Here is a 26,105-nt window from a genome sequence, read left to right as displayed (position 1 = left end):
GCTGATTAAATACTGCAACATATTTGAAAGACTATCGTTGAATCATAAGAAAGATAAACATTTATTCGAGTCAAGTGTGTCCTAATTGCATTTTATCTGAGGAATAATACGTTTCATTACATAAATTGTTGAGCGAACTAAAGAAGAATTCTTTTGAAACTATTAGGGTATAATTAATTTAACTTTTTATTCAAGTGTACCAAGAACTATCTACCAGGTTAAAGTTATTTTATTAATATATTGGTGGAATTGTTTTTTATAAATCTAATAATGTTTTTAAGCTATAAGTTGGAGTGTTGACGATAGTTGATATTTGAACATTTCTTCAAGATCTTCGCGAATTATACTTTTTTAAGTTATCTATAATCGTCTACCGTTCCAATGACACTAATAGCTACGTTGGTGTCTGTGAAAGAATATTTACCCTAATATCAACTCCAGCTAAGAACCTAGGTTCAAGCTGCATTGATTGTAAGTCTACAATATATTACGTTTGAATCTACCAGAGACTGACAACTACCATATATTATTGAGGAAAATAGTTATTAAATGTATATATTGGAATTGCATTTGAACTGGTTTGATATTAATAACAACATTAAATTTTGGTTATACCGACATAATATTATTTGTGTTAAAAAATTTATTTTATGATATAACAACAAACCAGAAGTCCATGATTTAAACATTGAGTTCATACAAGAGTTTCATTGCTATAGAGCTAATTTTTAATTCATCTGTTATATGTTTTTAACTTTCATATTTTAATCTTAATTGTCAATTGTTCAATTTAAAGTACACAGGAATTCAAAATGGTATAAGGTTCTTTGAAAATGTATATTTGTTTATGTAAATACATTGTCATAATTACACTGAGTATCTAATATTTGTAACTGAATAATCATTACATGAAAATATTCCTGTACTTCTATAGTAATATAATTGAGATTCTAACTATAAAGTTAGTAAATTTCAATTTTAGTTAAAAACATTTAATACGGTACTAATTACTATAGTTATGTTCATTGAGGTATACCCTAAATACTGTAATTTTAAACTTGCAATATCATTGTCACAATACTTTGAAAGTGATATACCACAGCGCAAGTATGCAAATGTGCTCTATTGGTGTTACGGGTACATCTATAGTTTTGGTTGTGTATCTAAACAGATAGGCCTATTACAAAAATATGTTTTGGTTTGGTTGACTAAAGAGAGACGTTTACACTTAGTATCCCCTATTACTACCCACCGCCTTTTTATTATTTTTTAAAAATTTTTTTACGGATTCACGTGAGATATTAAGCTATCGAAGAAAAATAATTTCAAAAAAATCTCGTTCTCACATAGCTAGACGAGCCAACTATTTACTAGAAATTTTCCCAGCGATTCAGGAAGAATATTCGGCTCTCGAGATTAAAGCGTTAGTAACTTTATGTCGGAAAGGGACTTCTGTTCATGATATAGACTAACGCCCGTTCTACAACGACGCGGAAACTGAGACGGATCACGTAAACGCAGACGGATATCACGGAACAGAGCTCCTGCAATAACACGCAGACGGAGATGGACCCAAACCAGATTAACCTCAGCAATGCTGAGCTCTTCCTTGTGACCAAGAGAAGCCGAGGTGGTAGTCAAGTTTAGTTATGTTCCAAATATGTTAAAAATTGTTTCAAGTACAAGAATATACAGTTGTCTGTTTTTACTTTGTCGTTAATTTTTATTATATTTGTAAACTGTGCCTGTACTGTTATCTCGAAGCATATTTTTTTTAAAATTAAACTAATATTTCGTAACCTTGAAATGCAATCTCACGGTTGCCGTTTATTACGTTTCCGTGCATTGTTTAAGCAGCAGACACGATCTGTTTCCGTGCTACTGTGGAACAAGCCTAAAACGGGAATTGACGGGAAAGCAAGCCTGTGAGGCAGGGGTGCCAACTGACGGAAGCGAACCGGTCCGACCACCGAGACCACATTGACAAACAAGTACGGCTCAGAGAAAGAGAAAAGAAACACACTTGTTCAAAGAAATAACGTTTAGCCGAAACACTCTTGTTCAAAGAAATAACGTTTAGCCAAAACATTTTCTCCTGGACATAAAAATCTTTTGTATCCAGTGTAGCTGACTTTAACGACTATGATCATGACACATGATTGTACTTGTAAGCTTGCAGTAAGCTTGGATTGGAATTGCCAAGTTAACTTGACATGACAGCCTTAATCATTGTTAAGGGCATGTGATAGCCGAATGACGTTTTGATTTCAATAGTTTTTTATGCCGTATGATTATATCAGTCGTTCAATATTGAAACTTTGTCTTCTTTATGGTAGAGATCGCACATTAAGATGTTTTCAAAGACCATATCATAGTGCATATTTGTAGTAGCTATTTACCAAAGATGAATTCAATAATAATCGCCAATGATTTCTACGGGGAAAAAAAAAACATTTCTAGGACCCCGTTTCAGGCATCAAATTATAAAGTTATTATCCCTTAACAAATCCTTACATTTCAAAATAAAACGATAGAAAAATTTTATGGCTAAAAAACTGTTGAAACCAACGTGTTGTTTTTGGTTCCTAACTCTCCCCTTTAATATAGACAATGATTGATTAAAACTGACAGGATTTTAATGGCAAAGCTTGATTCAAGCTTATCATAAAAAGCTGGCAGCTAGTTGGTGTTGCGAGGACTAGTAATCTCGATCCAAGCTTTATTCCATTTTGTAGGATCTGTAGCCTTATTCTTCTATGAAGGCGGGATTCCAATTTTTGACCACCTGTGGGCATCTTCATTTTTAAATACTAAAATTTATTCAGATATCACTTTTTTTAAAAAAGCCTGTCACTAGTGTTGTATTACTTTATTTATATTTTCTAAATTTTTCTAAACCTTGCCCAAAGTTCGTTTTTTTTTTCTTTCCAAAAATGAGGCATAGTTTTGAATCTCAAACTACACATATTGCGTAAGATATTGCATTATGATACATCTTAAGTAGAGAAAATTTTTGACAATGGTACTATAAATTATAGATAGATACATTTTTTTCATTTGAACCAGCTGTGGGGGGGGGGGGAAATGAACTCGTAGTGAGATATCATAACACAATTATTCAGGTGGGTAAATATATTTTTAATATCTGCCAGACATTTTACAAACAGCAGATAGCATGTCGAACATATCTGGTGAAAAATTAACAATATAAAGTAATTATCAATTCTTTTACAATGTGATTCGGGGAGAATTTGGGATTAATAAAAGGAGATGGTAACTGGCACACCCTTTTAAAAAAGAGGGCCAAACACACTACCTTCAGCTGGCAAAGCGATGTCCCGCGCTCATGTGAACCGCGCGCTGGTGCTCTGCGGCGACTGCAACCGGTCAACGCGCGTGCTTCACATTGGTGCGTTTTAGCGCATCATCATTACTCCTCCATACGTATTGTGGTGATACCCAAAGTTTCTTCACACTAAACGAAGCCAGTTATCAGCTCCTTCGGTTACTTTACTTCGTCACGAATAAACTCAATATAGCTGATCACCAGTAGTAATTGCAATAAAACTGAAATAGTGACGTGGAAAATGCAGGAACGCGAAATGGCAGATGAAGTCAATAAGATGCTCTGTGTGAAGGCGCGGAGGAAAATTATAACGACCTTCGCGCGTACAATATATCAGTGGATCCAGCCTCGGAATTTCGCGATTAGCGGCTGGCCTGAGAGTTTTGGGTGGTTAGGCTCACCTCCCAGTTAATCAGAAGTCCAAAATTAAATAAAAGAAACCTTAACAGACTTTTCCCAACACATTTCTGACTCATTCAAAAATAAAAAAATAGATTTATTACACAGTAAAGAAGAACAAAAAAAAATTAGAAATACCAAATTTTTTCCAAAAATAATCGAACATACTTCAAAGTTCAGTTGCGTACTGGAGAAGATTATTTTTTGATATAGCTCCAACTTTTTTTTATTAAAAGTACCTACGACCTACTACCACCAATGGCACAAGGCACTTACTTAGCACAGCTTCTGGTCGTGTTGTTCACAAAAGGACTGTTGAGCATTCACATCTCTGTTCCGTGCGACAAGAACACACACACATTTCAGACGGCTTACATGTTCAGCCTCAACCTAGCCAGGGACTGCATTCACAGACTGCCATACATCTGGACGGAGAAGATACACAAGAACAGAAACACGCCATATTGGTTTCAAAAGCTTTCATGACATAACAATTTATTTTTTTTCAACGACTGATATCGAAATTTTGCTCTTGTTTAAGCTGAGATGACGCAATAAATAAATAAAGTGTAAATTTTACCATATTTTTTAGACTTTTTGCTTGAACGGCCCTGGCGAGTGAAGGACGAGTACGTGCTTGGCCGAGTACTCGGCTCTGCATGCTCGGCTACTTGACTCGAACAGTGTGAACGAGGCTTAACTTTGCTGTTAAGGCAGATTGTTCCGACCTACGGCCGGCATTCTCACGCCCCCCTCCCACATATCAGGGTAGGGTGGGAGAATTTTCCAGTTCCTTTTTTTACATTCCAAAGCATAATTTAAACAGAACTGCTAGGAATCACTCCCTCGGTTTTGATCGGGAAGGTATTAGAGCTTCGGCAATGACCAGCGGCTAGGGCCATCAACCCAACACAGTCACCGCCTCAGCCCCGTACCTCACTCAGCTAAGCCCTAAGACTTTATCAGCACTGCTGGCGCCTTCCCCGATCTCCCACATCACTATGGGACCCCTCAAAACCCCCCAGTGAACCTGTGGTCCGTTGGAGGCCTATCCAACCTCTGCTAGCTGTCCAGGCTAGTACCGGAGCTGTGTCGTCGCTCACCACGTCGACTCCACATCGGGCTAGAGAACACTTGGAGCCTGCTCCAAGCGATCGGAGCTGTTAATGGCAGTGTGAGCTCACGCTCTCTTGCGTTGCTGGTCAAGTTACTTACGCAGGTCAGTCAATCGAGCGAGTGACCGTGTGGTACAAAATTCCGCGGCGTCCTTTGCGACGCTTGGCAACGCAGCGCACACTTTGGTAGCCACTGAAGTACAGCGTGTCCATAAAATAATGTACTAGTTATGAAATTTGAATAGTATTATCTGTAAGCGTTGTAGAGTTATGGTTCAAGATCACAATTGAAGAGTAACTCAAAACAGTTTCAGATGAGCGCATGCGTAAAGACTGCTTTGTTGTTTTCTCGCTTACAGTACCGCCTACGCAAAATGGAGACTCCTGAGCTTAAAGCGTTTTGTGTTCAGCGATTTGCTAAGAGGGAATCTGTAATTTCAGTTCAACGTGCGTTTCGCTTAAGTTTAATTGTAATCCCCGATGGCATAGGTAATTCTAGACGACAGAGTTCTTTTTAGCTGGCCTCCACGTCCACCTGACATAGCGCCATGCGATTGTTTCCTTTGGGGTTTTCTTTATAAAAGATCGTGTCTACGTTCCGCTACAGCCTAATGATTTGCCAGAGTTGAGACACAGAATTGAAGAAGTTATTGCTTCCAATACTCTGGACGTGTTGACTAAAGTGTGGGGATGATTTGATTTTAGGTTAGATGTGTGCCGTATAACTAAAGCTGCACATCTTGAACATTCGTAAGAAAAACTAGGTTAGTTTACCTTCAATTTAATTTATGAATTATTGTGAATGGTATGAAGTAATCTGTTACAATATACTATTGAAACTTCTTTTTCGCTGGCCTCCACGTTCACCTGACATAGCGCCATGCGATTGTTTCCTTTGGGGTTTTCTTTATAAAAGATCGTGTCTACGTTCCGCTACAGCCTAATGATTTGCCAGAGTTGAGACACAGAATTGAAGAAGTTATTGCTTCCATTACTCTGGACGTGTTGACTAAAGTGTGGGGATGATTTGATTTTAGGTTGGATGTGTGCCGTATAACTAAAGCTGCACATCTTGAACATTCGTAAGAAAAACTGGGTTAGTTTACCTTCAATTTAATTTATGAATTATTGTGAATAGTACGAAGTAATCTGTTACAATATACTATTGAAACTGGGACATTCTTTGATGGACATCCTTTACGCTGACATTGTCGGGATCAAAATTTCAGAACTAGGTTTAAAAAAAAAGTAATTTTTTTCAACAATTTTCAAAAATATTTATTGAAACGTTTTACATTGTAAAATGTTTTACGAACAGGGTACATACACAGACACATGTTGTGCATTGACGTGCTCGTTTATTTCGAACTACAAAAGAACAATCAATAATCGTTGTTCGGTGCTGAAAATCTTTAACACACAGAGCCTTCTGTAGCCGTAGTTGCTGAGGCACCCCACTCTCTGGCGAAGGGGGAGGGGGTCCATGAGTTCGATTCCACCTACTAGTTTGACTTGTTCCACGGTCACAGAGTTGGCATCGAGCGGTTTGGAGCTCACCTTAATCTTGAAAGTCCTATATGCTTAAACAATATTATATACTACCCTTTTTTTTCCACAAACACATATCGTCTTACGAGAAAATTTGTGACCCTTAACTTAAAAAAAAATTCACATGGAAGTGTATAGAAAGCACATTTTCCTAAGTTTCGCATGAAAAGGAATGACAGGTATCACATTACTTACATAACTACAACATTATGAAGTAGTGAAATTATATTTTTGAACTTTGGTATTGTACTCTGAAGTAATAAAACAATTAACGCCCTAATTTTCTCTTTGATTATTGCAGTATTCCAGCTGTGCTTTTGGTGTTGAAAATTGCAAAGTTTTGTTGAATACGTTAAAATGTTTATGATATTTAATTACGTTGGTGGTTTTACGTAAGTTTTTTTTTTTAATTTTCGATCATCTGAAGAAGAAATCCACTGCCATATTGGTTTTACACAGAACATTCTTAGGGATGGTATTCCATAAACATGAGTTTTTGTATGTTCTGGTTAGTAACTTATACAGTCTTAGTTTTTACAAGTATTTCTTTGAATTTTTGCTTTACACTTGCTTGCATGAACTATTTGAAATGGGCAGTACACAACCCAGTCCCAAATAGTGAAACAATTTCAAGCTTTTAGCTATAGGATGACTTTATCGAGAACCAGTTCGTATTATACCACATTTTTCGCCATATGACACTTGTAGCAAGAGCTTGGAGTTTCTATGCTTGTTTAAGTTCACGCTATTTTACCATCGTTAAGGTTGTGAATCCAACAGGAATATGGATCAGGGTAATAAGAACACTGGTGCATACAGGAACATATGAAAGGAAACCATGATAATGTGTGCGTGTGTGTGTTGTGGGGGGGGGGGATGCTGAGTGTTACCCAGTGTAAGCTGCAGCTGGATGGAAGAGGAGAGGAATCTTTAGCCCCTCAAGGCCCTGCTCCTTTTTATCCACCAAATCACTATCGTAAGACCTGACAACCAATCAAGCAAAAGTACAAATCATGGCAACCAAAATACAAGATTTTTTTTTTCCAAATCTTTAGCAGGAACATACACCTTTTTTTATATTTTCACTTTGATATTTGTGGTTGGGTTCAACTGTTACAGTTTGAAACACTTTGAATTATGTACTTTTGCAGAAATACTCCACATTCGTGAAACTCTTGCTCTGAATATTTATCCACATAAGTACCGTTTTATTTTTATTTCATACATATAGGCTTATTCATGAGTTGATGTGTTAGGTGCACGTGTTTAAAAGCAAGTTTGGAAGGTTCTAACCGTAGAAGTGTAAATCATTAAGTAAATATATTAATACTGCTAATGTGTTTCGTAACTGCACAATAAAAACTTAATACTCTTAATGCTCTGCAAAGAGTATTTGTCATTACGCAAACTTGTGCAGGTATAAAGACACCACGACGGATATTTTAAAACAGTTTAGCTATCATAGTATTCGGTACTAACTCTTCTGTGCGCTTCCTTTTAATGTCTGAAACGGTCATAGTGAATCTATTTATATGTGCTACGTATTGAAATAAAATAATTATCAGAACGTCAAAAACGAGTGTTAAAACTCTGTTAATTATTCTAAAAAAATACAAATAAATTACATTTAGAGAGCAATGTTACTCACGAAAAAAAAAAAAATAAAATAAATAACTCGTTTGCATTCTTGTTCAACGTGTTCACTGTGAGTTGTATTAACTACGGGAATATCCTATCTAATCAGTCACAAACAGACCCCGCCTGAAAATATAGTTGGAGTGATGGTCTACACCGAAGTAATCGCTGGAGAAAAGTGGAATACTCACTTCTGTCTTTCGCACAATGTTCTTACCCAAGTATAAACTACGTATTCGAAACACAAAGTGCAAATAAATAAGTAAAATATTGGTCGATACATTCACAGTTAGACTTGAAGACACTCTCCAGGCAGCTTCTCTCTCACCAAACACAACTGCTGGAAGTCTCAGCAGCAACTTAAGTCTAGTTGCCACAAACACGTGCACAGGACGAAAACCTTTAAGTCGTCTATCATTAGCGTATTGTAACAGTTCTAAGAGGTTTACACTATTCTCGATGGCAAGCCACTAGCTATAAGGCAGTCCCCGAATCATTTTCCCCTGCTGAATACAGATATTAAAGTCACTGTATACAATAACAAAACCAATTTCGGAAAGCTCTAACGCTGGACGAAAGATGTGTCCATTCTAAATCAAAACAGTACGCTTTTGGAATGAAAGTCTTCAGTTACCAACAGAAGTAAAAATTCCTCGTTCTGTATGCTTTTGAAAACAGTTACAGAAACACAAGAGACTAGTTTCTCCTGGAAACCTTCTGAATGTAAACAAACCGACGTATCGTACCTCCCTGAAGCAAAATAATTGGCGAGGAAAGTCACCGATCGTTCTGCGCTGATTCGGTGTCGTCTTCAGGAAAGCGTCCCTTATATCGAGCGTGTTTGCCAAACCCCCAACTGCAAATAACACTTACAATCGTGAACAAACACGCTTAGTGTAAGCTCGCCGACTCGCTGATTAGCCAGTTCACTTTGCTCCTTCAAGTAATGTCGCAGACTCTACTCTTCTAGTTGCAATTGTTGCGTTTTGATAGGTGTTTTATCTATATACAAAGATGAGTGATTGTTTGTTAGTCCCATGTGCGTTCCTCGACCATTCTTCCAATTGCGATGAATATTCGGTGTTGTGCGCACGCCCACGAAGGTTTCTGAATCAGTACAATAGGGGGCGTGCGAATCGTTTCATATAATTTAGCGGCAGTTCTTGTGTTTTTCGGTGTACGAGTGCGAACGCATGATATAAATGATTCAGTTTAAACTTTGCTCACTTAACCTTCGAAACTCGAGGAAGGTCACTGTCCAAGTGAGATTACGAGAAAACCGAACCTTGAAGCAGAATTTAATAATTTTCGACGAAATTTCGCCGTTGCATCGTTGATGTTTTATTCGTCTCCATGTCAACGGCCCTTTTTTTTATGCCTTGTTAAAGCCTCCTGCACATCCATGGCAACAGGAATTGCGCTGTGTGATATATATTTTTTCAATCCAAGGCGCGGCAGTGGCGTACCCACGAGGAGGGGCATGCATGACGAGTAATGCGAGGGTGTTCCTCCTGCAGACTCCTGAAGCGAAGCGCGAGTACATCGACTAGTTTCAAACAAGCGAGTAAAAAAAAATTTGACTTTTTAAATATTTACAAAAATGTTCAAAATTATTCTAAAAAAATACAAATAAATTACATTTAGAGAGCAATGTTACTCACGAAAAAAAAAAAAAAAAACTGCAAACTCGCAGCAAACCTGTCGCGAGTGAGTGAAGGGGTTTTCGCTCGTCCTGGGTGTCGGAACGCTCGCTGAGGCCAATTGACCTCGCTGAGACACGCGCAGGCGTTTCCCTCGCCTTCGACCAGCTAGTGAACTCATGCGCTGCGCTGGACCCAGGGGCCACAGTCCCCTGACACCGGATAGAGGTTCGGGCACTCCCTACAAGCTCAAGGGTCGTGTACCTATACCACAAGATGGTCGTTCGGACTAGGTACAGGTCCCTCGGACAGGTGGTCACTCGACCTAAAGAGCGAGTATTTACCGACCTCTCATCGAATATGCGCCCCCAGATCAACGGAAGGGCTCGTCGTAGGTCCAGATGAACTCGATCTTCTTCAGAAACGACATCGTGGCTCCGACTTCCAGAGGTTTTGGTTTTGCTTTGGAAAGACGTGTTTCGGTGTGAGGTGTGTCTGCCGATGACTGAGCACTGTTGGCAGGGTTCTCGTCGAAGGCTCCCGCAGATCTCCGGGACGACTCTGCGAGCAGGCGGGGGAAGGGAGCCGCTAGTCGTACAGCTCCCGCAGCCTCTCCTTGCGGCTCGTCTTCAGCGACGGTCACTTGCCCCGGTCGCCGGCCATGGACAGCTGCCGCAGCGGGATGGTCTCGCCCTTCTCCGACACGGCCGTGTCGATGGCGGGCCGGGACTGCCGACACGACGCCGACCGCCACTTGGAGCCGTGCTGCCTGCGAACAACACACACACACACACACACACATGCGTGCCTTTACCTTTCAACTTCCTCGCTGCGTCAGGAACGCACGACGGTAATAGTTAGGTACGGGTCGTTACCACAACGCCGAAATACCATAACGCCGAATGTCAAAATTGACCACAACGCCGACAGCTAGAAAACTGCTGTGTACCACCACGCCGAAATAACAATATGAATGAATTTGTGTGTGTTTCTTAAATGTACCTTAACGCCGAAATACCACAATCAAACCTAATCTTACCTAACCTAGCGTAATATAACATAACCTAACTTAACCTAGCCTATCCTAGCCTAGTCTAACCTAACCTAGTATAACCTAACCTAGTCTAACCTAACCTAGTCTATCCTAACCTAACCTTACCTAACCTAACCTAACCTTTGTGGCAGTCCTGCAATGACATTTTTCGGCGTTAATGTATTTCGGCGTTGTGGTACACAGGAGTTTTCTACCTTTCGGCGTTGCAGTCAATTTGGCATTCGGCGTTATGGTTTTCGGCGTTATTGTACGTTCGGCGTTGTGTTGTGTCCCCCACACACGCCTCTACCTTTCAAGCGAAACTTCCTCGCCGCGCCACGAACGCACGAGGGGAATAGTTAGGTGCGTGGTAGAGGAGGAGAGTGCGTCAGCGGCGCCGCCACCCCAACGCATGCACCTGGCGGTCGAATGGGAAGAAGGCAGCAGCGGAGACTTGGAAATGACGCAGCAGTGATGCTACGGAATACTCGTAACGCTGCTTTGTTTGTTTACTGCTCGGTTTTATTTTTAGATTATTTATATTTTTCTACAAAATATTTATTCGTGTCGAAATTTTTTTTAGATTTGTGCAATTAACTTTGAAGGTTTCATTGATTTTTATGTGAATAGTGTGATTGAAAATGTAAAAAAAGACATACGGACTTAAGTGGTTAGCTTTATAAGTGTTTTTTATTATTATTAGTATGAGAACAATGTGATCTGAAATGTCAGAAGGACTTATATACTTGTGAAATAAGACTTTTTAAGTGTAATAATTTATGTTCACACGCTTCCATTGTACAACCACCCAGGGCTGTCCACAAGAATTGTGCCATTTGATAAAAATATTTTGATGAAGGTTGGTAAAGGGGGGGGGGGGGGGAAATTAAACACTTGGTTAATTCGTGCAAGGATTTTTTTTGGGGGGGCGGGGGAGATAGCAAATAAGAAAAAATAAAAATTTGTGTTATGTAAAGTTGGTTTACGGACGATAGTTTAACGTGACAACGTCATAAAAACACATTGATGAAATGATTGCATACTTTTATGAATAAAATTGAATCATTTTTATTGAATTATCACTATTTTGAATGGATACAAAGACGGAGTGAAATGAAATTTACTATTTAATTGATAAATTTACTTTTATTTGCACTCATTAATTCAAATATGTTTATTACTTCAACGAAGAGATTATTTTAACTAGTATAACCTTTATAAATGTTTGCTATTTTACTTCTTCCAATTTGTGTTATTCTGTCAAGGATAGGACGATGATAGGAAAAAGTAGGAAACGAATGGGAGTGTTTCAAATTTAATGTGCCTCGAAAAAGTCAAATCGACGATTGTTCCAATCGAGTGGAAGAGAGATAGATGCGGCGCAAGCGTACAATGAGCGTAACGGGGCACAGCGGAACGGGAGAATGTGCGTTACGGGACACTTTTTCGTGCGTGCAGCCGGCGTTCATCGATTTATTAGACGTCACGTCAATAAACACATTTTCGAATTTTGGGACCCCGCGACCACCTGGTTGAAACCATCACACTGAAAGTCCCAGTTGAGTATCTGGGTGTGGTTGGGGAGGAGGAGGAGGTGGAGAAGGAGGAGGAGGTGGAGGAGGAGGAGGTGGAGGAGGAGGGGGAGGGGGAGGAGGTGGAGGAGGTGGAGGAGGAGGGGGAGGAGGGGGGGGAGGAGGAGGAGTAGGAGGTGGTGGTGGAGGAGGAGGAGGAAGAGGAGGAGGTGGAGGAGGAGGAGGAGGGCCGGCAGGACGCACCTGGCCGCGCGGGCGAGTAGCCGCGAGTCCTCGAGGTCGGCCTGGTCTGCGGGGAGGGAGGCGGGCTGCTTGAGGCCGGCGCCGTTGGTGGCGCATGCGCCCGGACCCGGCTCGCAGCGGCTGCAGTTGTTGGCCAGCGTGGAGCCTGCGCAGGCGCGCCAACCTGCAGGCTCTCTCCACACCACGGCGCTTTGCAACTAGCGGCACACCCTCAGCACTCAGAATGCGAGGACAATTATTACTAACAAATATATACCTATATCAGAAAATATAGTAAATTTAAAAAGTTCAACACTGACAACCTCTGAAGTTAACTACGTATATATTTTTTTCCTTCATACCTATCCTGCTATAATTCCCCAATATATTGCCCTTTTCACGTGTAATCAGTGGCGTAGCCAGGATTTGTGTATGAGGGGTGTTAAGAAGCATGGTTCTCCACCCCCCCCTGTAATAAAGCGGTGGGGGGGGGGGGGGTGGTCCTCCCCCAGGAAAATTTGGATTTTAAGGTGTAAAATAGTGCTATTTTAGCAGGTTTCGGTACGTAAATTTAAATATTGTAATGGTAAAAATTTTATTAATTTTAATATGAAACTTGTTTGAGTGATGAATAAAAAATTAATTAAAGATTTGGTGCTAAAGGGGGGGGGGAGTTTGAACGCCTAACCCCCCCACCCTGGCTTCGCCCCTGCGTGTAATTACATGAATAAAATTACCACATGTATTGATTCTGGAAACTTTGTTTGTAAAAAAAAAAAACATTTTTAAAAGTATAGAATTTTTCAACGACATAGTTAAGATTTTAATTTATTTTAAAATTAATCTATGTTTGACGCTGGACATCTAGATTCAGAGTCTAGAAAAAAATTGGGATCTGACCCGTCATTATTTATAACCTACTTGTTCGCAAACGCGCACTCAGATCTAAGAGTTGACACAGCTTGGGATCTTTGGGAGGGGGAAATTAGTGGAATATTTGGTAAGGTGTGGAATATTTCGCAGTTAAATTGGTCTCCAAAGTTTTTAAAAATAAGGGCACCAAAAATTTTTTTTGACACATTTCTGACAATTTTAAAATTTATTATCAAAGTAATTTAGTAGTTTATTTGCTGATCTCTCGACAGTTCTTCAGTTCGCGTGGTTAAGAGAAAAAAAAGGGGGGGGGGGGCTCCCATAGAACCAACACTGCTCATATCGGTCTTTAGAATGGCAGAGAAATTACTGAGAGAAGAGTATGTTGTAATTTTGGCGAATCTTGAGAATTGTTTATACTGATCAATCATACTTCGGCAAGTAATTGTCATGATATTACAATACTTAAGATATTGGAATTACTTACAAAATGTCTAGCAATAAATGAAAAAAAAATCTTTACTAGAATTGCTAACTAAATTTTTTTACATAAACCAAATTAATTTTCACGATGAAAAACGTTGTTCACAAATTCACAAACTGTTGCTCAGATATCGCGAGATAATCATTGGGTATTTAATACAGTTTCTCTTTAACACTACTGACATATGTCAGATACATCGCAAAATTTTACTGGCCAAAATTAGCAGTCAGATTTCAATTAACAGTCGTGTACACAGTTGTGTGCATGGCTTGCTATATTCCCACTTTATATATATATATATTATACATATATATATATACACACATACACACATATACATATACTAGTTGTGAACTCAGACTTATAGTTAGAGACAATGGTTTATCGCAGAAATGTTCCAGGTCACGGAATTAATAGTTAAATATTGAGAGAAATAAAAAAAATAGAAAATGGAAAATAACGGTAGCAGTATGTATCGCACCCGAGACAGCGGATTGCCAGACAATGCGCTTAACCACTGCGCCACACGCAACTGTCATGAACATTCATGAACAATATCCCTCAAACTATGCTTAAGTTATTAACGGATCAATATTGAACATTTTTGAATGAAATCCACTTGATTCTCATTGGGCCTGTAATGTAAATCATTTTGCAGAAACACACGAACCAGAAAAATCACCATCTCTCACCTATAATGTGTTCAATAAGATTTTTTTTTGTACACGGCTCTGGTATAGTATTGAGATTCTCTAAGAGAACAGTCAAAATCATCTCACGTAAATAACAACACCTCCGTTTGCCAATCTTACTGCGAAACACACACACGCACACGCTTCCATCGAGACTGTTCAGTGCACCTTGACAGGGTACATAATTTAATGTACGAGTCGCCAAACACCACAAGACTAACGGCAGTGAAGCTGAGACATTATACAAAGTGACGGGAGATGCCATAACCTCAACAACATAGTAGCTGGCACAATAAAGTTGTGTGACGGTTCCACTGACAGAGCTCACTCAACGATGGGACCACACATGTTCCACTGATTAGCTTGTGCATGCTGTCCATCTCCATCTTAAGTCTTGACTCCGGATCACAAACAAGTCCTGATTGTGTTTGCGATGGTCAGAGACCTGTAAGTTCCACAGGTTCCATGATACGTACACAGTAAATTTTTTTAAACAGATGGAACTGAAATATTCTTGTTAACTTACAGATATTGTAGTACTTCTTTATATTTACACGAAAACAACTTTATCACTTCTAAAAATAGTGTTCGCATTTTCGCAACACCACTGGGTTTGGATTCTTACCCGGCATTTTTTTTTTTTATGTTGTCCCAGTACCTCCAAAAGATAGCTTTCCAGTATTAACTGCACATATTAATAAACATGGTAAATCAAAATAGAATAAAATTGTTGAACATTCAATTATCTTATTTATTGTTTTAAGAAAATTATGCTTGGATGAAACACCTGATAAAATATAAAATTATGTGTGAATTTAAGTAAGGAAAACTCGGTATTATCTCGAAAACGTATGGCCCGTATGGAAAAATAACCAGATATATCTGTTGTACAAATTTATAATATATTTATTTTAGTATTACAAACTATTTCTATGCAAATGGTTTCCAAAGGATACTTTTGTAAAAGTACAGAAATTAATGTCTGTGCAGGCTGGACTCGGCGCTGATGTAGTCACTCTTTCATTGGCCGGTGTTTTCGCGCAGAGAGTTAAGATTGATAGGACCACGTGATTGGAGAAATTAAAAAAAACCTATAAGTTTTTTAATTTTAACTTGACGCTAAATGAATACGCAAAATTTTCTACAATTACAAATCTCTGACGATGGGGAAAAAAATACTAGACAAATGAAACTATCATCTAAATATTATTTATGTAACTTTAATAATCCAGTCTTTTATGTTAAGTTAACCACTTCGATGTATGCAGAAGACTCTAATCAGTGCGATAGTTCAATACGTTATTTACAATAAAAGAAAACCTTTTTAAACAGACTTAATTCATCAAATACTTATATATGGCTCAGCCTACTGGCTGAAAACCTTGCTATTACGGGCTGAAAGCCTTGCTTATGCTTAGCTTGATATCACTAAACTTAAAGTGGTGTCCCTTAAATAACATAACTGGCGATACTTGGTCAAACTTCCAAAATGTGCGCTTGAAGGAATATTGTCAAAGCGTGTCGTTGGCTAATAACTTGGGCACATTCATAAAACACGGTATGAATATGAGGAACCACTACTTTCGTAAATTTCTAAGAAAGGATACCAACCTTTGGAATTATAATAACTTACATTGTTCATATTGCTCTTGGAAGACATACAAGAGAATAAGAATTTTTTTTTTACAACTGGTGCCCACGTGGGAGAAATTTTTTTTAATGGGCTTTACTATACTGACCTGTTGAATATGATGACCTTGAATAAACAGACGAATACCGTTCACCTAGAAAAGAAATTTTAATCTTCGATAACCGATTGGTAAAACTTGCATTAAATAAACTGCTAGAAGACAAAAATATACACCCCCAACCTTTCTTGGCAGGACAAAGCGACACAAAAGGAAAGGAGTAATCTAAGGTAATTTAAAAGGTGAAGCGCGACGTAAAGCTACAAACCAACTGAAAGCAGACAAAATGTATTTTATTAGAGTAGAGTAGGTAATCATCTGAAGACTTGTGAAACTTTTACTTGTGGAACTGGGAAACACGTTTTTTTTGTATGCAAAGAACCCAATGTTTCAACACACAACGTGGATCCTCCAGTGAAGGATTTCATTCTGATGACAATAAATATGAGGACTCAGGTAGAAAACTTTTCCGAGGACAGGATTAAATACACCTTTTAATATTTAAAAATTATTATTGAATGAGCTAATACAGCAGTATATCTAAATAGATACACAATTTGGGCACTTAAATGCCATATAGATCTTTAACCTGCTGACGTGAATTCCTACCAACATATTAAAGTTTTAAAAGTTTAATAAAACCGCAATAGGGTGGATTAGTCTTTTGTAATATGCGATGGCACTATTGATACAGACACGTAAAGCAGAGAAATCTTCCTAAATAGCAGGTGATCCTACTCCACAGGTTACAAACAGGTTATATTAAAGAAAATGAGAGTCAGTGTTTTAAAAGTTTACGATATTGCATTAGAATTAAGTATTTTAGATAATAATCCAGTAGATACAGCTCGTTCATAATTTAAATCAAAGATGAACTATGGGAAAATTGAATAAATTTAAAAGGACCTTGAAAATGGAATCTATTGAGACATTTAATGGGACTAATGATAAATTTATGGCATACTGGATACTAATAAAACTAATCCTTAAACAATACAGTGTCAAAATAACATTTTCGGAGAAATTCTGCATAACAAAACATGTTAATAAAATTGTCTCTTTTGATATGCAATGGTGGTTTCATAAAATTGACCCAAAGACGTTTTTGACGGGCTGTTGTTGAACGCATGAATTTATTTTTAAACTTTCTTATAATTTAAGAATCTATTCCAGAATAACTAAAAAATTAAGTTGTGGATATTTTAACTTCTGTATTTTATCATAGTTTAACAAACACAAAAACTTTACATCTAAGCATTTAGAATAACATAATATTACTTATTACATTTTTATGAACGTAAGATACTCATAATCAGAACTGGTTTCTGCTTAACATAGCCATTTACATAGTCAAACAAAAAAATTTAGCCCAAAACCAAGCAAACACACGGGTGTAAATATCATTTAATCACACTCAAAGCACATAAGCATAAAACTTGACGAAGCGAATTCACGTGTATTTTATTACATTGATTAATAGAAACACAAAACAATTAGGCTACATATCCATATGCACAGTCGAAATATTACTAGTTTTTTTTTTCATAAGTGCTATTACCAAATGAAAAACCTAAGGAAGTAATTTCATCTTATAAAGATTTCATCATTTCTGACGACATAAAATTTTAGATTAGTGGCAACTTGAATGCGACTGTACATATGGCTGATTTAAACTTATTTCTTACCTAAACACATCACCAAGTTAAAATTGCAATCATAAATATTAAATAAAACACATTTTATAAAAAAACTCACTGTAAACGTTTAGTAGAAATAAATAATCATGCCTACAAAAATTATTAAACAGGTTCACTTGAGTAACGAAAGATACTAAAACATAATTGTTTTAATGTAGAAAGCATTATTTTTAATGATACTTTAAGTATAATACTTTCTAATTCTTGGATACCACCAAAATCTATCATGGTTATGAATTATACATACATGCAGCCAAGAAAACACCTCTTTTTTAGGTATTTAATTTCGACTATGATAGTGTAAGTTTGTGGTGACAGACGAAGTTCAAGCAGGCAAGTGTTTAGTGAACACCACACAGTTTAAAAAGGCATGAGATCATTATACAACAGTACTAGTTGAAGCGAGGTGCAGTCTTATCTTAAAAAAATGTATAAATCCATAAAATTTTTAAACTGTCTCTCCTCTTTTCGAAGGAGCAGAGGATTTCGTTCAACAATATTCAGCTTCACATGCCAAGCAGAATGAAAAGACTGTGTTCTATTAGGAAAAAATAAATACAGTATATGTGAGAGAGATGTAATATCGAAAATTGAAATAACCCTTATTTTTTTTAATAAGAACATTGTTTTCGCTCCCACATAAATGAATGCTTTCATGTGTAACATTCACAAAAATCATAAAAGAGGTGTCATGACATATCATGGCATACATTTAAAGTAAAAAAAAACTACGACTTAGTGCTAAGCAACGACATGCTCTATTTATCCATGGATCATATAATCTTTACCTCTATCAGATGACTGACTGATAAAATACATTAAATTACTCTTGGGCACCTATAAAATTAAAAAAAAAAACATATCTTGTTTATTGGATCGGCTATGGCGTGGGAATATCTTCCAAGCTTATATTAACATCCACAAATATCTTACACTTAAATGTGACTCTCTGTACTTCTTGGCATACTTTTACAGCTAAGCCTGTAAGCATTCCTACCCTAGAAGAAACCCTGATGCCTTACTCGTGAGAACATTTTACATTCCTGTTTTTTTTTTTTTTTTAATCTAAGAACTTTGCATCAAAGATTGTGTTCTGGAAAACGACCTTCAACAGAAAAGGTTGTAGCGCAAATGGAGTTCTAAACGAAATTAGAAGTTCCATGAACGAGCTATGGGCGATATTTCTTTCATCCGTCCCAGTCAAGTAATTAAGGCTGATTCTGGTAGGGTTATGCCCGGCGTGAGATATGTTTGTCACGAACAAATAAATGGAAGAAAAAAGGATAATGATCATCTGTAGATGGAGTGCGATTGGGTCTATGGACTTACAAAGGACTCGTGAATATTCGGTGTAACCCAACTAATCCGAACATTTTGGAATCGACGTCCGACAGCTATTCTTGTCAAATACACTACGAAATTTGACATAAACATAACACATCGTATTGAGATAAGTGGTGCAGTGGTAAGATACCGGATTCGCATACCGGAGGATACCGCATAGATAGCGATACCTGTTATGAATTTCATATTTCGTTCAGAGATTTATTGTATTCCAAATGCATAATTGTTTTGAAGAAACAGTAACACGCGTAGATTTTCTTTACGGTGTGAGCATTTCCACAGTGAGTTATATTTATTGTTAGTTAATTATTATTGATTGATCAATGATTATTGATATCCCGAGCAGTGATTTTGAAGTGAGTAATAATTTTTTGAACTCATATTTATTTAGACGATTTTCTTCGTTCTTTCTCTCTCTCTGCCGCGTTAATCCTTACAATAGACTGGCGAGTCGAGGTTTTCCAAAGAAGTTTTACTTCTATCACGTGTAATGAGTTGCAAGCACTCTCTTATCTTAAATGAGTATGATAACGAATATAATTTAAGAGCCATTATAAATTTTGTGGTAATTTCTTTTTATAGTTTCATTTTTAACGTGAAGTGTTTAAAAAAAAAATCTTTTAAGTGGGTGTTTCAAAGGGTGGTTATTAGTATTTCGCATTTTGTTTCAAGCGTTTTTAAGTATAATAGTTAACGATAGATTCACAGTTCTAAGTCATACAGAGGCGCGTTACCACCTCGGGGACAGCACGCAAGTTCAGTTCCCGGCGCGTAGAGGCGAAGATGCGTGTGATGCGCGAACCAGTGTCGCCCTTAGCTCACGTGCGCTTTTAGGTTACGTGCGCCCGGCCAGACGGCCCCGCTAACGCGTTATTTCCATAGATTATTTGTAATTAATGATTTGTACTTTTTTTTGATAATATACATTGAAAAATAGTCTAAATTTAGTTCACTTGATTAAGTGTTATTTAATGATTTTGAGAACCTTTGTAATTCAATAGAAGAATAAATTGAGAGCATGAACTGTGTACTACAAAAGATTTAATTCACCGCACTTACGTAGCCCTTGTCTTTCTTTTTTTCCCAAAACCCTAAATATAAATCTCAAATTTCAAAGCATTTTGGACAGCTAAATTATTGTCAGTTTACGAATGGTATCCTAAAAATAAAGAGTTTTACGACGAAGACGGCATATAGAAACGTTTAATTTAGATTTAAATCCTTTATTTTCATTTTATGAATGGTATCTGAATCATGTTTAAAGTTCCTCAAAAATGTTAATAATTTACCTAACCATTAAAAAATACCTAACCATTTAAATAATAACCACGAGTAAAAATTGAACAAATAGAAGGTTATTTATGTGGGACTCTAAAATGAAAGGCACAACCACCACCCGAACAGTTCCAAAGTTCATCGAATTAAAAGGTTAAATTAGGTCAATGTAATAATAATAATAATAATAGTTCTTTATTTTTGATGTGTAAATTTTAAATCTCGGTGTACGGCATTTGGTAGGAGTATTTCGTGAATGGAACGGAAGTCTCATGGAACGGAAATGTGTAACCACGGTGCTGCCATCTTTGGTGGATGGCGCGAACCAAAGTTCACAAAGCCAAAGGAAAAATTTATAATATTAACTTTTTAATGAATTTTAACAAGATGGACAGTAATATAGTAAAATCTATTGTCTGAAATCAGGTCCAAACCCGGGGTTTAGTATTTTTTTTCATGTCTTTTTCGCTTTTATCGGAGCCGTTTCATTATACAGTTTAAAATTTGTGTCTGCAATGGAATGATTCTATAGTTGCTCCAGCAGTGAATTCTAGCGGCGAGTGTGGAAACTACGCAATATTCGCGTTCAGAAAGATAATTGAAAACATAATTTACGTATATCTATCACGCTCGGAATTATTCTAAAGAATTCTACATTAAATTTTCCTGTCTGAGGCTCGAGTTTTGAATTTTTAAGTGTATTTTCAGCATGTTAACACATGAATTGGTTCTATACCGTTCACATTTTTTTTCTTCCGGGACGGTAGGTTAGGTTGGATTTGTTTGGTTCATCGTAACTTAAGTAGGTTAGGTTAGAATTCTGCTGTATGACTGTTGGGCCACGCGCGCTCGGCAGGTTCCGGAGAACTCCGGAGCTGCTCGGTCGTGGCTGTCGTCGCCGGAAGAGAAGTCTTCATTTCACAGACGAGAGAGCCACATCCGGAGTTCCCCGAAGCTCATGGTCGCTTTTTTTTCCGTTCTATTTCATTGTATAAACCGGTGTGGCATTAAGTTTTGCGGTCGATTAGGATAGGTTAGTTACATTATAAATAAATTAAAACATTGTGGATTGTTGGTTATATTAGGTAAGTATAGCTACATTAAAAATACTGTAAAATCATTTTATGGTTGCTTAGCAAATAACTTTTTAATATGTAGCTGTCCAGGGCTAGAAACAGTTTACATGATTTCACAGTATCTTTAATGTAGCTATCCTAACCAAATCAACCGTCCACAATGTTTTAAAGTATTTATAATGTAGCTAACCTAACCTAATTTACCATTAGTTATCATGAGTTACAATGAACAAAAAAAAAAAAAAAACAACCTAAGATGCACGATCGGGCGTTTGGCTCTCTCGTCTGTGAAAAGAAGGCTTCCCATTGGGCCACGCGCGCTCGGCAGGTTCCGGAGAACTCCGGAGCTGCTCGGGCGTGGCCACGGGGCGAGCGCAAGGAGGAAGAAGGGGCGGGGCGGGCTTACCCAGCGACGAGGAGTACGTACGGCGCTGGTCGGCCGGCAGCGACATCTTGCAGGAGCGCTGGAAGGTGAGCAGGCTGCGGCGGGCCGGGCCCAGGAACGGAGCCGTGGAGATGGTGTACAGCACCGGGTTGACTGCGGCGTTCAGCGGCAGCACGAACACCGCTATCCACGCGAACACCTGCCGGCCAGCGCGCGCACCTCGACACCTCCCTCCCCAGAACATACCGAGACCAATGATTGATTGACTAGAGACCTGCAAAATTCGCGGATTCATTCGGTGATAGGCTAGAATACAAACACACATAACTATTAGATAATTTTTCTATTGGCTTACTGTTCATCTGGACCAGCTGAGACGACTTACAAGTCGGCAGCCAATGAACTTGCGTTATTTTCCCGAGTGTACAGGGGTATGCGCAGTCTATCCTGAAAGCCATCGAAACCGCGAATTTTGCAGGTCTCTATAGTGATTACCGGTCACCCAGGGATCCCTCGTAACTTTATGGGAACTGAATTCACTTACTTTGAACACACAACCTCACAAGAATATATAGGAGCGCGGAGTGCCATGTTATTCGTTACATGCGTAACTGACCGCAACTGGAAATCTCCTAACAAAGTCCACGCCATACGCTGGAGTCGGCTCTCCAGCTGACGTCCGTACGGAAGTCGGGCTATTTCACCGCAGGGACAAACGTCTCCTAGATTCTTCTCGTCAGTGTCCGCTGTCTTGTGACTGAGCATCAGTGGCGATCCTATGGGAGGGGCGTAAAGCTTAAAAAAAAAAAAAAAAAAAGATGATAACAAAAATAATCTACTCAAGAGCGCACCTAACTTTGAAGTAAGATCAATTTTGTTTTTTTACATTTGTAAATCTTCATTTTTTTTACTACTACCGTGCTCTGTACATTTTTTTATGTGTAAGATCTTAGCACTTGGTATACGGCATTTGGTAGGAGTAATATTGTGAATGGAACGGACGTCGCACGGAACGGTGCTGCAATCTGTGGTGGGTGGCGCGAACCAAAGTTCACAAAGCCAAAGGGAAACTTTATAAAGCACTAACTGTTTAGTGAATTTTAACAATATAAGCCATATTTTAATAAAACTACTTGTTGAAAATCAGTTCCAAAGTCGGGGTTAAGTGTTTTTTCAAGTCTTTTACGCTTTTATCGGAGCCGTTTTTGTGTAGTTTAATATTACCGTCTGCTAATCAAAAGATTCAATAGTGTTGACGTGGCTGCTCCGGCTACGCATGCTAACGGCGGTTGCGGTAAACTTCATGGGTTTCGTAATTACAAGTTTATTTGCAATATGAGGACATATGAATTTGCTCGGTACCGAGTTCACATGTCACACATCTCTGACGAATACTAAAAGACTAAGTCAGGTGTTTTTTTTTTTAATTTTCAAGGCGTCAGAAATGCGTTAAAATTACTTTTTAAGTGGAAATTTTAATTTTTGACGCGAATGCGTCTTTAAAATTTCTTCCATAGTGGAAGGCAATTAAAAAAAAAAGAAAGATAACAAAATCGGGGGATACAGTTTGGTGTTACAGCTACATATCTATCATCTCCATCCAAAATTTAATCAATCCACTGGATAGCTAAAGGAACAAAGAATTCGTTACGCCAAGTGAGGACTGTGACGCTTCGCGCGTGGTGGAGAAGGAAGCGCCAACATTTTGAGGACATTTTGCTGAGTTTCGAGATTTCCATTTAGTAGGTATAACTTTTGACTCGGAGAAGCTACAACGTTCGTTTGGGTTTCAATCGTGAACTCTCGTCAAAATCTATCGATTTCATATATACCTAAAAATTAGTGTAAAATAGTTACAGTATATATATATACCTATGGTGTTAAAATAAGTAAATGTATAATCAAAAATATATAATGTCTGCCTATACGCGACTTCTTAGTGTTCAAACATGATTATAACATACATAAAATAGTGTATTTTTATATTTTGTATAGAAAATGTTACCTGTTACGTACACGTATTCACGTACAACACATGGCCGTGTCCATGACACATCCACACCCATTTTTTTTTTTTTTTTACTTTTCAGAACGTCAGAAATGCGTCAAAATGACTTTTTAAGTGGCAATTTTCAATTTATTTCCCTCCCCATTTGATTGGTATATGTTCCAAAAGTAGGTGTTCCAGTAATATGGCCCTGCCGTGGAGGAGGGGCGCGATTTTTTCCCCTCCCCATCTGACCGGCAGGTGTTCCAGTGATCTGCCCCTGCCGTGGAGGAAGGGCGCGGTTTTTCCCCCTCCCCATCTGACCGGTAGGTGCTCCAGTTATCTGCCCCTGCCGTGGAGGAGGGGCGCGATTTTTTCCCCTCCCCATCTGACCGGCAGGTGTTCCAGTGATCTGCCCCTGCCGTGGAGGAAGGGCGCGGTTTTTCCCCCTCCCCATCTGACCGGTAGGTGCTCCAGTTATCTGCCCCTGCCGTGGAGGAGGGGCGCGATTTTTTTCCCCTCCCCATCTGACCGGCAGGTGTTCCAGTGATCTGCCCCTGCCGTGGAGGAAGGGCGCGGTTTTTCCCCCTCCCCATCTGACCGGTAGGTGCTCCAGTTATCTGCCCCTGCCGTGGAGGAGGGGCGCGATTTTTTCCCCTCCCCATCTGACCGGCAGGTGTTCCAGTGATCTGCCCCTGCCGTGGAGGAAGGGCGCGGTTTTTCCCCCTCCCCATCTGACCGGTAGGTGCTCCAGTTATCTGCCCCTGCCGTGGAGGAGGGGCGCGATTTTTTCCCCTCCCCATCTGACCGGCAGGTGTTCCAGTGATCTGCCCCTGCCGTGGAGGAAGGGCGCGGTTTTTCCCCCTCCCCATCTGACCGGTAGGTGCTCCAGTTATCTGCCCCTGCCGTGGAGGAGGGGCGCGATTTTTTTCCCCTCCCCATCTGACCGGCAGGTATTCCGGTGATCTGCCCCTGCCGTGGAGGAGGTGCGCGGTTATTTCCCCCTCCCCATCTGACCGGCAGGTGTTCCAGTTATCTGCCCCTGCCGTGGAGGAGGGGCGCGATTTTTTTCCCCTCCCCATCTGACCGGCAGGTATTCCGGTGATCTGCCCCTGCCGTGGAGGAGGTGCGCGGTTATTTCCCCCTCCCCATCTGACCGGTAGGTGCTCCAGTTATCTGCCCCTGCCGTGGAGGAGGGGCGCGATTTTTTTCCCCTCCCCATCTGACCGGCAGGTATTCCGGTGATCTGCCCCTGCCGTGGAGGAGGTGCGCGGTTATTTCCCCCTCCCCATCTGACCGGCAGGTGTTCCAGTTATAAGCCCCTGCCGTGGAGGAGGGGCGTTATTTTCCCTCCCTCCCCATCTGACCGGCAGGTGTCGCCGTGGAGGAGGGGCGCGATTTTCCCCCCCTTCCCATCTGACCGGCAGGTGTTCCAGTGGAGGGAGGGGCGCGCTGACGTCACCTGCGGCGGCACCGTGACGCCGCTGAGCGACAGCACGCCCAGCAGGATGATGGGCATCCAGCAGGCCGCGTCCGTGGCCACGATGAGCGTCATGCGGCGCGCCATGGCCGCGTCCGAGGAGCGCTGGTCCTTCTTCACGGCCTGCTGCGTGGTGCGCGCCACGGCGTACATCCACAGGTAGCCCGCCGCGATCGTCGCGAACGACGCCATGTTCAGGACTGCCAAAATACCCACAAGCACACCATGTCACAACAAACCGCATTTTCCACGCCAGCAGTTCAGAGAATTTTAAATAGCACCTCCCTTATTAACTCAACATATGCCATTTTTTGGAAATATTGTAGAACTTAGCGTTGTATGAAATTATAATTTAACTGTGGTCAAGTTTAAAGTTCAAAGTGAATTTTACCCAAAAGTGGATATAGTGTATTATTCCTCTGAGGTAGTACATATATATATACTTTTTAAGTTTACATTTATTGTACTGTAAATTCTACAATACCAAATATATTTATATCTCTAACAAAAAGAATGCTAGTTAAAAGTTATCCAGGGATCGTCATAATTTAGGAACATTGAAGGTTATAATCATGAACTTACAAGATTCAGCAATCAGTATAAACAAAACCTTAAAAACAAAACTAGTTAAGTTTAAACAACAAACACTCTTCT

General features: G+C 39.4%; 1 protein-coding gene across 1 annotated transcript in view; it reads right to left on the bottom strand.

Annotated features, from left to right (window-relative positions):
• Positions 1-10,056: 10,056 nt before the first annotated feature.
• LOC134541804 (G-protein coupled receptor GRL101-like) overlaps positions 10,057-26,105 on the bottom strand; it is a 192,567-nt gene continuing 176,518 nt past the window's right edge. The window contains exons 24-28 of the mRNA XM_063385496.1: positions 25,434-25,651; positions 22,027-22,183; positions 12,492-12,636; positions 10,331-10,452; positions 10,057-10,244 (exon numbers count right to left, since the gene is read on the bottom strand). Coding sequence (XP_063241566.1) covers positions 10,057-10,244; positions 10,331-10,452; positions 12,492-12,636; positions 22,027-22,183; positions 25,434-25,651 — 830 coding nt within the window. The remainder of the gene's footprint in view (positions 10,245-10,330; positions 10,453-12,491; positions 12,637-22,026; positions 22,184-25,433; positions 25,652-26,105) is intronic.

The sequence above is a fragment of the Bacillus rossius genome (genome assembly GCF_032445375.1).
Source record: "Bacillus rossius redtenbacheri isolate Brsri chromosome 4 unlocalized genomic scaffold, Brsri_v3 Brsri_v3_scf4_2, whole genome shotgun sequence".
Taxonomy (NCBI): domain Eukaryota; kingdom Metazoa; phylum Arthropoda; class Insecta; order Phasmatodea; family Bacillidae; genus Bacillus; species Bacillus rossius.
The sequence above is the reverse complement of the archived record's forward strand: the minus strand, read 5'-3'. Positions and strand labels throughout refer to the sequence as shown.